General features: G+C 42.3%; 1 protein-coding gene across 17 annotated transcripts in view; it reads right to left on the bottom strand.

The window, feature by feature from the left end:
- LOC105488634 (casein kinase 1 gamma 1) overlaps positions 1-13,941 on the bottom strand; it is a 143,550-nt gene that overhangs the window by 15,305 nt on the left and 114,304 nt on the right. For 3 of the 17 annotated variants that reach the window (XM_011752877.3, XM_011752888.3, XM_011752898.3), the window contains exons 10-11: positions 8,924-9,034; positions 582-688 (exon numbers count right to left, since the gene is read on the bottom strand). In XM_011752877.3, coding sequence (XP_011751179.1) covers positions 582-688; positions 8,924-9,034 — 218 coding nt within the window. Of the gene's footprint in view, positions 1-581; positions 689-1,420; positions 1,670-1,976; positions 2,149-3,711; positions 3,824-8,917; positions 9,035-9,894; positions 10,035-13,941 lie in introns of those variants that run through there. The other 14 variants (XM_011752930.2, XM_011752931.3, XM_011752950.2 and 11 more) reach the window with 12 other exon arrangements.

Below are 13,941 nucleotides of genomic sequence, written 5' to 3'. Positions count from 1 at the left end.
GAAGCAGAAAAGGGCGTGGGGCAACCTCCTTACCCTCCTGAGATGAGTATGACTTCATTCTTTTCCCACACTCTCATTCACAGATGCAGACTATAATATTTTTCTTGCCTGACTTAGTCTCCCTGAAGCCAGAATCATTTGAAAGTGAACAAAATGGCCCTGAACTCCTTGTTCCATGATTATACATCCAGTTGTTAGCCCACAATCAGAAATCAAATGCTATTCAGCATGGCCCATGGTTTAACAGCAGATTTTTCTCTATATCCCATACAGAGCAAGAAGCTCCACAGCCCCAAGAAGCTCATGGCTACTATCTATTGTAGCCCTGATAACATGATTCTTTCGGTTCACTATGTCTTTTTCATGTGAACTAGAAAAATGTGACTGTCTTCCCCGAAATCACAGCTAAAGAAGGGCAGTAGCAGCCTTAAAGTACCATGCAAAAATTAAAACAGTTAAGGAAGAAAGCTGTGGTTACAAGCATGAGAAATCCATTCTGAGATGAGCAGCACACAGAGAGGAAGAGACAGAAAAGGTTTTTCAACCCATAACTTAAGAGCCCCCTTGGAAGATGTACGTACTTAGCTTCCTCCACTACCTCCACCTCGGCATGAGCTGTGATTGGTGCATTGGAGTGGGCTCCTGTGGGATCATCAACATTCAGCTCTCCATTGGTTGAGCTAACCACCTGAAACAGAAAGACATAGTGTGTGACAGGCAGCATGGCACCAGAAATCTCTTGCCAGCGCCAGACAGGGTCACTAAACAGGCAGTGTCTGGAATGTTTGTTTTCCTGGGTTAAGGGATCAGTTTAGGGAAGGTTCCCAGGCCCATATCATGTGAGAACACTAAAATCAATGATGTAATCATATAATGATGATAATAACTTCCATACTGAGTGCCTCTACTCTGTGTCTGGCACTCTGCTACACTGTGTGTGTAAATTTAAATCCTAAAAAAATCTTATGAAATAGGTCTTTTGACAGATGGAAACACTAACAAATGACTTAACCAAGGTTTAGAGTTAATATCGGTGAATTTCCGTGAGGAAAATTTGTTCTAAACACACAGATTCTTTCATATTGCAAAAACACACACATTACTTTACTAAGTTAAAAATAACTGCATGGCTGACTTCTAAAGGTAAAATCACTTGGCTCCCTTGAATGTGATGGGTGAAGTCTACTTCTCTCAGTTTATGATGCTATAATTATATAGACTTAGTGATGATGTTGAAAGAAAAAGTTCAAAAAAGGAAGTCAACAGTGGGTACCAGAAACTATAAACAATCACACTTTCCTTCAGAAATTTCCTCATGGCTTTGAGCATTGGTTCGAAGTTACACAAATAACAAGACTGTCACATCCTCTCCGGCAAGAGGGAAGATGGTAAAAGAACATTCTCCCTTGGAAAGCCAGTCTTATTTCAACGATCTTTATTTCAGGTTCACTGTCATCCCACTTCTCACTGATGGTCCCCGAAATGTAAGTGAAGGCTCTCACTCCTGTCATCTGGTTAATGTGGACCCGATCAGGCTTCTCTTGCATGTGTAGCTGCTTCTGCCACCTGGTTGCATTTCCAGCACATGATTCCTGTTTATGTGGGTGCTGGGAAGTGGGAAAAGGGGCCTCACTGCTGGACAAAACACTCTGCTTGTTAAAGACCTTGGCTGAAACATGGGAGAGAACACAAAATAGGATAAACAATTTGGATATCATACGCCCTTGGATAAGTACTTCCATCTATTTGAGATTGTTTCTTATAGGTTGATGAGAGAATTATACAAGAAAATGTATGAGACTGTCTAGTATAATACCTAGTAGAAATAAGGGAAGCAGCATAGTGTAGAAATTGCCTTCATGAGCCCTAAGTTAGAACCCCAGCTCCACCACTTATTTGCTGTGGGTCCTTGGGCAAGATCCTCAGTCTATGCCTAAGATTCCTAATCTGTAAAATGGGAGAATAATGCTGCTTACCTAATGGTGTTTACTGTGCAGACAACCCACAGCAAGTGCTTAGCCCAGTGCCATGACACATAGTAACAGCTCAATAAGTGGTCATCTTACTGTTCCTCTCTCTCCGTAACTGTTTATTCTTATCTGCCTCTAGCTCAGGGGTCCTCACCAGCAGTTAATCCACAAAAATTTCCTGAATAGTCATAAAGAGGAGGGTGGGAGGAAATATTTAGTACATGTAGCCTTTGGGACAGATAGGGTGAAAATTACTTACTAGCAATCTATATCCACCATTATTTCTAAACAAGAAATAATTATTGTTCTCATTAATAACACTTTTTTTTTTTTTTTTTTTTTTTTTGAGAGAGAGTCTTGCTGTGCCGCCCAGGCTGGAGTGCAGTGGCACGATCTTGGCTCACTGCAACCTCTGCCTCCCAGATTCAAGCAGTTCTCCTGCCTCAGTCTCCCAAGTAGCTGAGATTACAGGCATGTGCCACCATGCCTGGCTAATTGTTTGTATTTTTTTTTAGTAGAGATGGGGTTTCATGACGTTGGCCAGGCTAGTCTCGAACTCCTGACCTCAGGTTATCCACCCACCTCGGCCTCCCGAAGTGCTAAGATTACAGGCATGAGCCACTGTGCCCAGCCTCCAGCTGAATCTTTATAAAAGACTTTTATTTATTTAAACACAGGGAGACTTAAAGATTAAAGTGTATTGAAAAAGACTAAGACATTGTAAAAGACTGATGAGGCAAATTGTATTACTTAATGCGAGGCATGAACCTTGATTAAATCCTGGACACTACAATATTAATTCTGGGGACAACTGGAATTAGGTGGAATGTGATATGAACTGTATCTTAGATATTATGAAATAAACTTTCTTAGAATGTCTTTGTTCTTAGAAGACACAGGCTATAGTATTTTGGGATAAGATGTAATGATGTCTGCAACTTGCTTTCATATGGTTTAGCAAGCCAACACAAAACACACACTTTCACTCACAGATTTTTATATATATATATATATATATATATTTTTTTTTTTGAGACGGAGTCTCACTTTGTCGCCCAGGCTGGAGTGCAGTGGCACCATCTCGGCTCACTGCAAGCTCCGCCTCCTGGGTTCACGCCATTCTCCTGCCTCAGCCTCCGAGTAGCTGGGACTACAGGCACGCACCACCACGCCCGGCTAAATTTTTGTATTTTTAGTAGAGACAGGGTTTCACCGTGTTAGCCAGGATGGTCTCGATCTCCTGACCTCGTGATCCGCCCGCCTCGGCCTCCCAAAGTGCTGGGATTACAGGCATGAGCCACCACGCCCGGCTAACTCACAGATTTAAAGCAAATATGGCAAAATCTTAATAATTCGTTCAGCGAGGTTAAAGATACACAAGAGTTGATTGCATTTCCTTCCCGATTTCTCTGTAGAGTTGATATTTTCAATACAAAAAGTTGGGAGAAAACCAGCAAAACCAAAAAGTTGAGGAAAGATGGTATATGGATTGGAAAACCACAGCTCCTCACTCTAATGCTATCCTGTTAATTTCCTCAGTGCTTCATTTGCTTCTTGTGGACATATTCTGGTTGCACACCAGTGATAATGCTGGTAAGCTCATTCTGTGAGCACAAGAGTTACAGGAGAAAACAGTAAGTTTCTAGTGGACAGTTCAGGAACTAGACAAGATGTTAAATAAAATGTCTTGGCTTCTACTCACACGAAGGAAACATTAGTAAGCATCACCACTGAGAATTACCTGGTGACTCTTGGTCATGGGGCCTGCTCACAGCGTCTCTCATGGCTTATACTTCCTAATTTCTCCTCGCTACAAATTGCCATTTAGGCCATAAGCACTGTCCGTGGGCAATCTAAGGAATAAGAGGTTATCCTCATTTTACAGACTAGACATCCTGTCTGTATCAATGAGCATCTGGTCTCAAATGAATGAGACATAAACAGAGCTTCCATTCTCTACTTTTAAACTTAATTGTACCAAAAACATACCTAAGACTTAAAGGCTACACATCTGAGCCTTCACAGCATCCGATTAATTATTTCAGGTTGGAGGTCTGGTTTGTCGAACTACTGAACTGCAGGCAGTGGAACAAATACCATGTAAGTGACAGAAGAGTTGGATTCTAGGCCTTGTTCTACCATTAACATCCTCTGTGAGCCCTGTTTTCTAATTTTATAAGACAAGGCAAATGACCATGATCCTATCAACTTCATAAATATGAAGGGAATTAAATACAATGATGTTTAGAAAACAAATTTAAATAATTATAAAGAAACTTATGAATGTAAAAAATTACTGACCTTTTAAACAATATTAACTTTATGGGTTTTTTTTCTTTTTTTGAGATGGAATCTCACTCTGTCGTCCAGGCTGCAGTGCAGTGGTGTGATCTTGGCTCACTGCAACCTCTGCCTCCTGAGCTCAAGCGATTCTCCTGCCTCAGGCTCCTGAGTAGCTGGGACTACAGGCATGCACCACCACGTCTGGCTAATTTTTGTATTTTTTACTAGAGACGGGGTTTCACCATATTGGCCAGGTTGGTCTTGAACTCCTGACCCCAAGTGATCTGGCTGTTATGTTTTTTCTATTAAATTTTTAGTATAACTTCATGGCTGGGTGTGGTGGCTCACGCCTGTAATCCCAGCACTTTGGGAGGCTGAGGCAGGCGGGTCACGAGGTCCGGAGATCAAGATCATCCTGACTAACATGGTGAAACCCCATCTCTACTACAAATACAAAAAATTAGCTGGGCGTGGTGGCGCACGCCTGTAGTCCCAGCCACTCAGGAGGCTGAGGCAGGAGAATGGTGTGAACCCGGGAGGCAGAGCTTGCAGTGAGCAGAGATCACGCCACCACACTCCAGCCTAGGTGACACAGCAAGACTTCGTCTCAAAAAATAAATAAACAAATAAGTAAATAAATAAATTTTTAGGATAACTTCATTATAAAAGATAATAAAAAATAAGCTTCATTATAAAAAGCTTTATTTGTGGCTGGGCATGGTGGCTTGTGCCTGTAATCCTAGCACTTTGGGAGGTCAAGACAGGTGGATTGCCTGAGCTCAGGAGTTCGAGACCAGCCTGGACAAGATGGTGAAACCCCATCTCTACTAAAATACAAAAAACCAACTGGGCATGGTGGCAGGCGCCCGTAATCCCAGCTACTCAGGAGGCTGAGGCACGAGAATTGCTTGAACCTGGGAGGCAGAGGTTATAGTGAGCCAAGATCATGCCACTGAACCCCAGCCTAGACAACAATGCGAAACTCTGTCTCCAAAAAAAAAAAAAAAAAAAAAAAAAAAGCTTTATTTGCATACTTCAAACAGACATTTATTTTGCTTTAATCACTTAATCGCTCATTACTCTGGCTATACCAAACAAGACCAATTAATATCTTATAGCATTACTCACAAGAAAGACTAAGGTGAAGGACTGTTTTGACATTCAGACCTGGTAATATCCCTTTTAGCAGTCTCAATAATTTGGGTTATTAGTTTAATTTCTCAAAATGTCACTGTGAGGAGAAATTAGAGCTGTGTACCAAAGGAAACAGTACTTTAACTCATGTGTCATTCTAAGTCTTAAGTCCTTACTTGGTCCTGAACATTTCTAAAAACTCCCTAAACATTTTAATTTAGACAACTTTAGAAGAATTTTTTGAAAGAGAAAATATATTATCTTCTGGCATTTAGGCCTTCTACACATATAAGATCTGTGGAAATACTGGAAGAATGAGAACCATGGGGGTCTGCCCATTAAATATCTTGGAACAGGAGTCTCCATGTGCCTTATCAGAGCAAACTTTTCTTATCTTAGCATTCTGCACTCCTCCCCGGGTCATGGTGTCTGCAAGTCACCCAGGTTAGGCCAAACATGTTTTTACTACATTACCTCTAGCAAGTGAGACAACTCATAAATATGTGGACATCTGTTGTGTTAGGAAAGTATTGTTAATTTGGTTTGCAAAAGGTATGCTAAAAACAGTGTAAGCCCAAAGAGGCCAATGTAATGAGGAGCAGCAGAGCTGAACATAATATTAGGTAAATGGTGTAACTGCCTGTCCCCTATCTAAGTGCCAAGGAAGCTGGTAAAGCTTAGTTTATAGGGAGTAGAGGAAGTTGCATATTTCAAAAGAGCCGATGGCTCACACCTGTAATCCCCAGACTTTGTGAGGCCTAGGCGGGTGGATCACTTGAGGTCAGGAGTTTGAGACCAGCCTGGGCAACGTGGCAAAAACCCATCTCTACTAAATATCCAAAAATTAGCTGGGTGTAGTGGCAGGTGCCTGTAATCCCAGCTGCTCCGGGGGCTGAGACAGGAGAATCGCTTGAACCTGGGAAACAGCAGTTGCAGTGAGCCAAGATTGCACCACTGCACTCTAGCCTGGATGACAGAGCAAGACTCCATCTCAAAAAAAAAAAAAAAAAAAAGAAAAAGAAAAGACAAAAAGAAAAATGAAAATAAGAAATACGCTTATTTTGTAATTATAAAAAATCAAGGATAAACCACAATGTTAAACAGGAAAACACCAAAGAGCTGCTCTTGCAGCTCTGTTTTGAACAAGCTGCTCTCTTCTATTGGTGTACAGATCCCAGGATCTCCTAACTTTATTATTATACTAGGGATTCCCTTTGTTTCTTTCCTGTGCTGGATCTCTGGTTTCCTGGATCCCAGATATTCCTTTCTTTTTATTTTTTTTGAGACAGACTCTCGATGTGTCGCCCAGGCTGGAATGCAGGGGCGCAATCTCAGCTCACTGCAACCTCTGCCTCCCAAGTTCAAGTGATTCTCCTGCCTCAGCCTCCCAAGTAGCTGGGACTACAGGTACCCGCCACCATGCCCAGCTAATTTTTTTTTTTTTTTTTTTTTTTTTAGTAGAGACGGGGTTTCACTGTGTTGGCCAGGCTGGTCTTAAACTCCTGACCTTGTGATCTGCCCGCCTCCGCCTCCCAAAGTGCTGGGATTACAGGCGTGAGCCACTGCACACGGCTGCTACTCTCTTGTTCTATTAATTTTGATAACACACATCCTCTTGTGGCTTCATAAGAAAGGGTGCCTGAGAAATAAAATTGAAAGGGTTTTTTTGTTTTGTTTTGTTTTTTAAGAGACAGGGTCTTGCTCTGTCACTCAGGCTGAAATGCTGTGGTATGATCATGGCTCACTGCAGCCTCAAACTACTCAAGCAATCCTCTCGCCTAAGCCTTCCTAGCCGCTAGAACTATAGACACACACCACCACACCTAGCCAATTTTTCTGTTTTGTGTAAAGACAAGATCTTGCTATATTGCCAGGATGGTCAAGAACTCCTGGGCTCAAGTGATCCTCCTGACTAGGCCTCTCAAAATGCTGGAATTATAAGTGTAAGCCACTGTGCCTGGCTCCTAAGAGCAACGGTTTTTTTTTTGTTGTTTTTTTTTTTTTGGAGACAGAGTCTCACTCCATCACCCAGGCTGGAGTGCAGTGGCGGGATCTTGGGTCACTACAACCTCTGCCTCCCGGGTTCAAGCGATTCTCCTGCCTCAGCCTCCTGAGTAGCTGAAACTATAGGTATGCACCACCATGCCCAGCTAATTTTTGTATTTTTAGTAGAGACAGGGTTTACCATGTTGGCCAAGATGGTCTTAATCACTTGACCTTGTGATCCGCCCGCCTTGGCCTCCCAAAGTGCTGGGATTACAGGCATGAGCTACCACGCCCGGCCATCCTGGCTAATTTTTTAACTTTCTATAGAGACGAGCTCTCCCTTTGTTGCTCAGTCTTGTCCAATCCATCATTTTTTTTTTTTTTTTTTTGACATGGAGTCTCATTCTGTCACCCAGGCTGGAGTGTGCAGTGGCACGATCTCGGCTCACTGCAACTTCTGCCTCCCAGATTCAGGCAATCCTCCCACCTCAGCCTCCTGAGTAGCCAGGATTACAGCCATGCGCCACCAGGCCTGGCTAATTTTTTTTTTGGTATTTATAGTAGAGATGGGGTTTCACCATGTTGGCCAGGCTGGTCTTGAACTCCTGACCTCAAGAGATCTGCCTGCCTCGGCCTCCCAAAGTGCTGGGATTACAGGAGCTACCATGCCCAGCCTCAATCCATAATTTTAACCTATATGATCCTATGTGGTTTTTTACAGGGCCAAAACTGTCTTTCAAGCTGTGATTAAGATCTTTCCATTAATCACTCCTTTTAACAGCATATCCTAGATGATCAAGGCTACCAAGATGCATTTCTATACGCACAAACCTGTCTACACCTTTATAAGAATTTATGTTTGACAGCTCTGAGGTCACTGTGTGTCCCAACTGATGGTGTCACCAGTATGAGAACAATATTGAGGCTAAGATTATTAAAAAATTCACATATAAGACAAGTTAAGAGATACAAGATGTTCTAGTACTAAACAGAAAACAAGAGTTTCAGAATAGCCCAAATAAAATCAGAAATAATTTTCTTAAGATCACATTGATTCCAGGGAGAAAAATGGAAACAGCCCAACTTCTTGGGTAACCACTCAGAAAAAGATGACTTATACAAATTAACATTCTCAGCTTATGCATTAAGGCACATATCATGGAATGAGCAACATATGCAGTCCTTTAGTCCTGTATTCAAAAAATATTTGTAAGTTTCAGGTCTTTACAATTCACAGACTTAACACTAACACAATTCCACCTTGATGTTATTTTTATGGTTTATCATGAATGCATCAAGGTGGTAGGACTAGGTTAACCAGAAATCAGTATCAGAAATCATTCAGGTGTTTCTCAGTCAATGACAACAGGAAGTAATCATCTTAACAAGCGACTCTTACCCAAGTCCACCTAGACAAAAAATCTGCAGAGATACTCAACTAGCCCTTCCTATAAGCTTCCTTTCTAAAGCCGCCAAAGTTTCTGAAGCAAGCCAACATTCTACCAGCCAAGATGGAAAGGCCAGGAAAAGGCAATAAAGGCAGTAAATACCTGCACTGATCCCCCATGGCGGTCTGCAGCCAAGTGAGACGTCAGGTATGAGGTATTGGTCTGCCGGCTGGGCTGAATTTCCCATTCTCCTCGGCGCTCTGATGATGTATTCTGCTTAGGCATTAGAAAGCATGAGAGCAAGATATGGAAGGAAAGGTGAAGCAACAGCAAGCCATAACAAAATCAAGTACATTTGTGTCCCTGTAGGCTTTTCTTTTGGTTTTGAATTTTAAACTAACAACCACTGGAAAGCACTGAGGAAAAGGAAGCTTGTCTACATTCATTTTAGCCTAATGAGTCAATGCATCAATCTATAGCACACCCTTCTTATCCACACCCAGAAAACCAATAACGACCAAAAGAGGAGGGGGGGGAAAAGCACACACACTCAAAGCTGGGATCATCTTTCAGTTTCCACAGAGGTAAAATTTCAGTAGCCACTGCAGATCAAACTCAGAATGTTAAGATAGTTGGACAGGCGGGGGCGGTGGCACACGCCTACAATCTCAGCACTTTGGGAGGCCAAGGCGGGCGGATCACGAGGTCTGGAGTTCGAGACCAGCCTGACCAACATGGTGAGACCCTGTCTCTATTGAAAATACAAAAATGAGCTGGGCATGGTGGCGCATGCCTGTAATCCCAGCTACTCGGGAGACTGAGGCAGGAGAATTGCTTAAACCCGGGAGGCGGAGGTTGCAGTGAGCTGAGATCATGCCACTGCACTCCAGCCTGCTCGACAGAGCAAGACTCCATCTCGAAAAAATAATAATAATAATAACAAAAAAAAATAGCTACATTGTTTGCGTGGTTCTTCCAACAGTTTCTAAACTGGAATCAGAAAAAGTTTACTTATTAATATGATACTATGAATTATTTTCTTCTGGAAAGCAAAAGGAGGGTCAACCTTCAACTAAAAACTTCTTTGGATTCTGCTTTCACGTTAGTATCATTCAGGTCTCTTCCTTCTTTACCTGCTTTTTAGATCTCCTACTATTCTGATCTTGCTCATATGTGACTTTTGTTCAGAAGAATCTGTTTAGGTGCCTCTTCCCCTGTGCCAGATGGCTGAGTTGTTAACATCATAATGCTCAGCTGTAACAGTCCTAAGGCTCTACAAAAATGAAAAATGAGTAGTGGGAGAGTCAGCAATGAGGGATTAGTATATCAAATTTTAATTGCTGCTGATATAAACAGCTACAGGGGTTAGGATGTGATATTGCTGCTCTGCATGAAAACCAGAAAGGACGATAAAGCTTCCAAATGTTCACGGCTATAAAAGCTGTATTCTATAAAAAAGGAAGGGCAAGAAAGTAATGGTTTGAGGGTCTATATTCACTCCCCATCAATATCTCATTGACAAGAGTTGCTTAAGGCTCATCCGTAAGTCACCAAAAAGGCATTTCTCATAAAAATCAGAGCTTTGTACACCAGCTACGATTTACTCTTTTTTTTTTTTTTTTTTTTGGGACAGAGTCTCCCTCTGTAGCCCAGGCTGGAGTGCAGTGCGTGATCTCAGCTCACTGCAAGCTCTGCCTCCCAGGTTTACGCCATTCTCCTGCCTCAGCCTGCCGAGTAGCTGGGACTACAGGCGCGCGCCACCATGCCCGGCTAATTTTTTTGGTATGTTTAGTAGAGACGGGGTTTCACCGTGTTAGCCAGGATGGTCTCAATCTCCTGACCTCATGATTCACCCGCCACGGCCTCCCAAAGTGCTGGGATTACAGGCATGAGCCGCCACGTCCAGCTACTTTTTGTATTTTAGTAGAGACGGGGTTTCACCATGTTGGTGAGGATGGTCTTGATCTCCTGACCTCATAATCCACCCGCCTAGGCCTCCCAAAGTGCTGGGATTACAGGTGTGAGCCACCACACCCGGCCAATTTACTCCTTTTTATTAATGGAATACGAAGTCATATGGACAAGAGTACTAAAGAGGATCCTGTTCATATTTTCTCTGCTATTCCTCAGAGAATAAACATATTCTATGATAAGGCAGCTGTATGAACTTGCATTATAATCTTATAAATGAGGGTTTTATTTTATGCTGCTAGTTATATTAGAGAGAATCAAAGCTACCCAAAATAAATTATTTCTGCCAAAAGAGGTTCAAAGGTTTCATTTTCCAAAATAAGACTGGTGTACAACATAATCATAAGCTTATTTTTATTTTTTATTTTTTGGTTGAGATGGAGTTTTGCTCTTGATGCCCAGGCTGAAGTGCAGCGGCACAATCTCGGCTTGCCACAACCTCCACCTCCCAGGTTCAAGCAATTCTCCTGCCTCAGCCTCCCAAGTAGCTGGGATTATAGGCATGTGCCACCATGCCCGGCTAATTTTGTATTTTTAGTAGAGACGGGGTTCTCCATGTTAGTCAGACTGATCTCGAACTCCCGACCTCAAGTGATCCACCAACTGCCTCGGCCTCCCAAAGTGCTGGAATTATAGGCGTGAGCCACCATGCCGGCCATACTTTATAAACTTATTGACGTTGTCTATATCCTCAGAGCACTTAGTCTCATTTATTCTGACTGCTGGAGATCTAAGAATAAACCTATTCTTATAATATTAGAAGTAATATCTATAAACCTACTAGTGATAGACTTTTTCAGTTCTCTAGAACTTTTTAATTTTTTGTAATATTTAAATATAACATTTAAACTCTTAAACTATTATATAGTACTGTCAGGTTTCTTTCTTTTTTTTTTTCTTGAGACGGAGTCTGGCTCTGCGCCCAGGCTGGAGTGCAGCGGCGTGGTCTCGGCTCACTGCAAGCTCTGCCTCCTGGGTTCACGCCATTCTCTTGCCTCAGCCTCCCAAGTAGCTGGGACTACAGGTGCTGCCACCGTGCCCGGCTAATTTTTTGTATTTTTAGTAGAGACGGGGTTTCACCGTGTTAGCCAGGATGGTCTTGATCTCCTGACCTCGTGATCCACCCGCCTCGGCCTCCCAAAGTGCTGGGATTAGCAGGCGTGAGTCACTGCGCCCAGCTGTACTGTCAGGTTTCTAGAAACTTAAGTACTTAAAAAAATTCAGGCATTGATAAGCCATTTAGTGTTGAGTTCTATAATACATACTAAATGCAATTACATCTCATGAATGCTCTGTTTTTGCATTTGTTGTTTTTTTTTTTTTGAGACAGAGTCTTGCTCTGTCACCCAGGCTGAAGTGCAGTGGTGCGATCTCAGCTCACTGTAAGCTCAGCCTCCCGGATTCATGCCATTCTCCTGCCTCAGCTTCCCCAGTAGCTGGGACTACAGGCGCGTGCCACCAGGTTGCTAATTTTTTTGTATTTTTTAGTAGAGACAGGGTTTCACCGTGTTAGCCAGGATGGTCTTGATCTCCTGACCTTGTGATCCGCCCGCCTCGGCCTCCCGAAGTGCTAAGATTACAGGTGTGAGCCCCTGCGCCTGGCCTGCATTTGTTTTTAAGGCAGATAAAATAGAAAATGGCTGGAAATGTGTGCTCATGTATGCTCATGGGCTTTTAAAGTTAAGAAAACCCTGGACAGCTGATCAACAATTATTTCCAATTTTACTGACTACACATAAGAACTCTGGTTTTAAGGCTATTGTCTGATTCACAGAGCTATGTGGTTCTTTATATTCATTCTAGTTCAATAAATAATTTGTTAAAAGATTTAAGATTTTTGTTTAAATGAAAATAACAAGACATTTTTCAAAGGCCTAAAAATCACATTCCATCTCTATTCTCAAAGCAATATGCTATTTATCTTTTAAAGATAAATAGAAAACTAATGTTAACACTCTAGATTGCTTCATAAATGCTTCCACTATGATGAAGGAAAACATACTATACCATACTACTGCCCGCCAATGCCTTCCGTATCTGTTGAAAGCATCAAAACTAAGTATAGATGTGAACCTAGGGGTTGCTGGTTTATTACTTTGGAAACAAGTTTTCAGTAGGACGTTAAACTCTAGGGCTACTGTTTGCTGGAATTTAAGAGCTTGGACCAGTATCTAGAGGATAACATAGTAGAAAGGGCCATTTGCGGTTTTAGAAAGCAACAGAGTGCCTAGGATATAGATGAAACCAAAGAAAGGTGACAACTATAGCAGTCTGCTAGTGTAACTCTCCAAGAAAGGTATTCTAGGCAATACTGTGTACACAGGAGTTATGATTAGGCCTCACCAGCACAGTAGCTAGTTAGATTAAGCAAAGCAGCAGAGGAGATCAGCATGTAAATCCCTCATTCTTAAAGACCACTCATACATATACATCTAATTAAATGTCACTCAAGAGGTGCATGAGTAGAAAAGTCATTCAGCAAAGTCAATTTCTCTGCATTACTTGAAAAGCAGAGGTCCACATGGAGTGTGTAAGTCCCCCAAAGCAGGAGCAGAAATCTCAAGTAGTGGTAACTCCATGGGGGAATGCTTTAAAATTTTCAGTTGTGATTACATCACCTTTGTGGAAATGACTGGTTTACTACGCAATAGGTAAATCTTGAAACGACAAAGTAGCAATCCAGCATAGCATACATGAAAGGTAAAGGTAACAAAAATACTTGAGAAAACAGAGAAGACTGTTGAAAAAGTGAAAACCCCCAGCTATGCCCTACGGCAGGGGAAACAAATCTCTCCCAGCAGTCATTTGGCAGGAATTAATGGATGGCAGCCAGTAAGAGTGACACTAACAAGGAGGGAGGAAAACACAATCTGAAGACATCTCAAGTATCATCCCCATCTATGGCTTGAAAATTATTTCAAATTCTGTGGGCATAGTGGCTCACACCTGTAATCCTAGCACTTTGGGAGGCCGAGGTGGGCGGATCACGAGGTCAGGAGATCGAGACCATTCTGGCCAATATGGTAAAACTCTGTCTCTACTAAAATACAAAAAATTAGCTGAGCGCGGTGGTGCGTGCCTATAGTCCTGGCTACTTGGGAGGCTGAGGTAGGGGAATAGCTTGAACCTGGGAGGTGGAGGTTGCAGTGAACCAAGATTGTGTCACTGCACTCCTGCCTGGCAACAGAGCAAGACTCCATCTCTGGGGG

Source organism: Macaca nemestrina, chromosome 7, assembly GCF_043159975.1.
Source record: "Macaca nemestrina isolate mMacNem1 chromosome 7, mMacNem.hap1, whole genome shotgun sequence".
NCBI classification, from domain to species: Eukaryota; Metazoa; Chordata; class Mammalia; order Primates; family Cercopithecidae; genus Macaca; species Macaca nemestrina.
The sequence above is the reverse complement of the archived record's forward strand: the minus strand, read 5'-3'. Positions and strand labels throughout refer to the sequence as shown.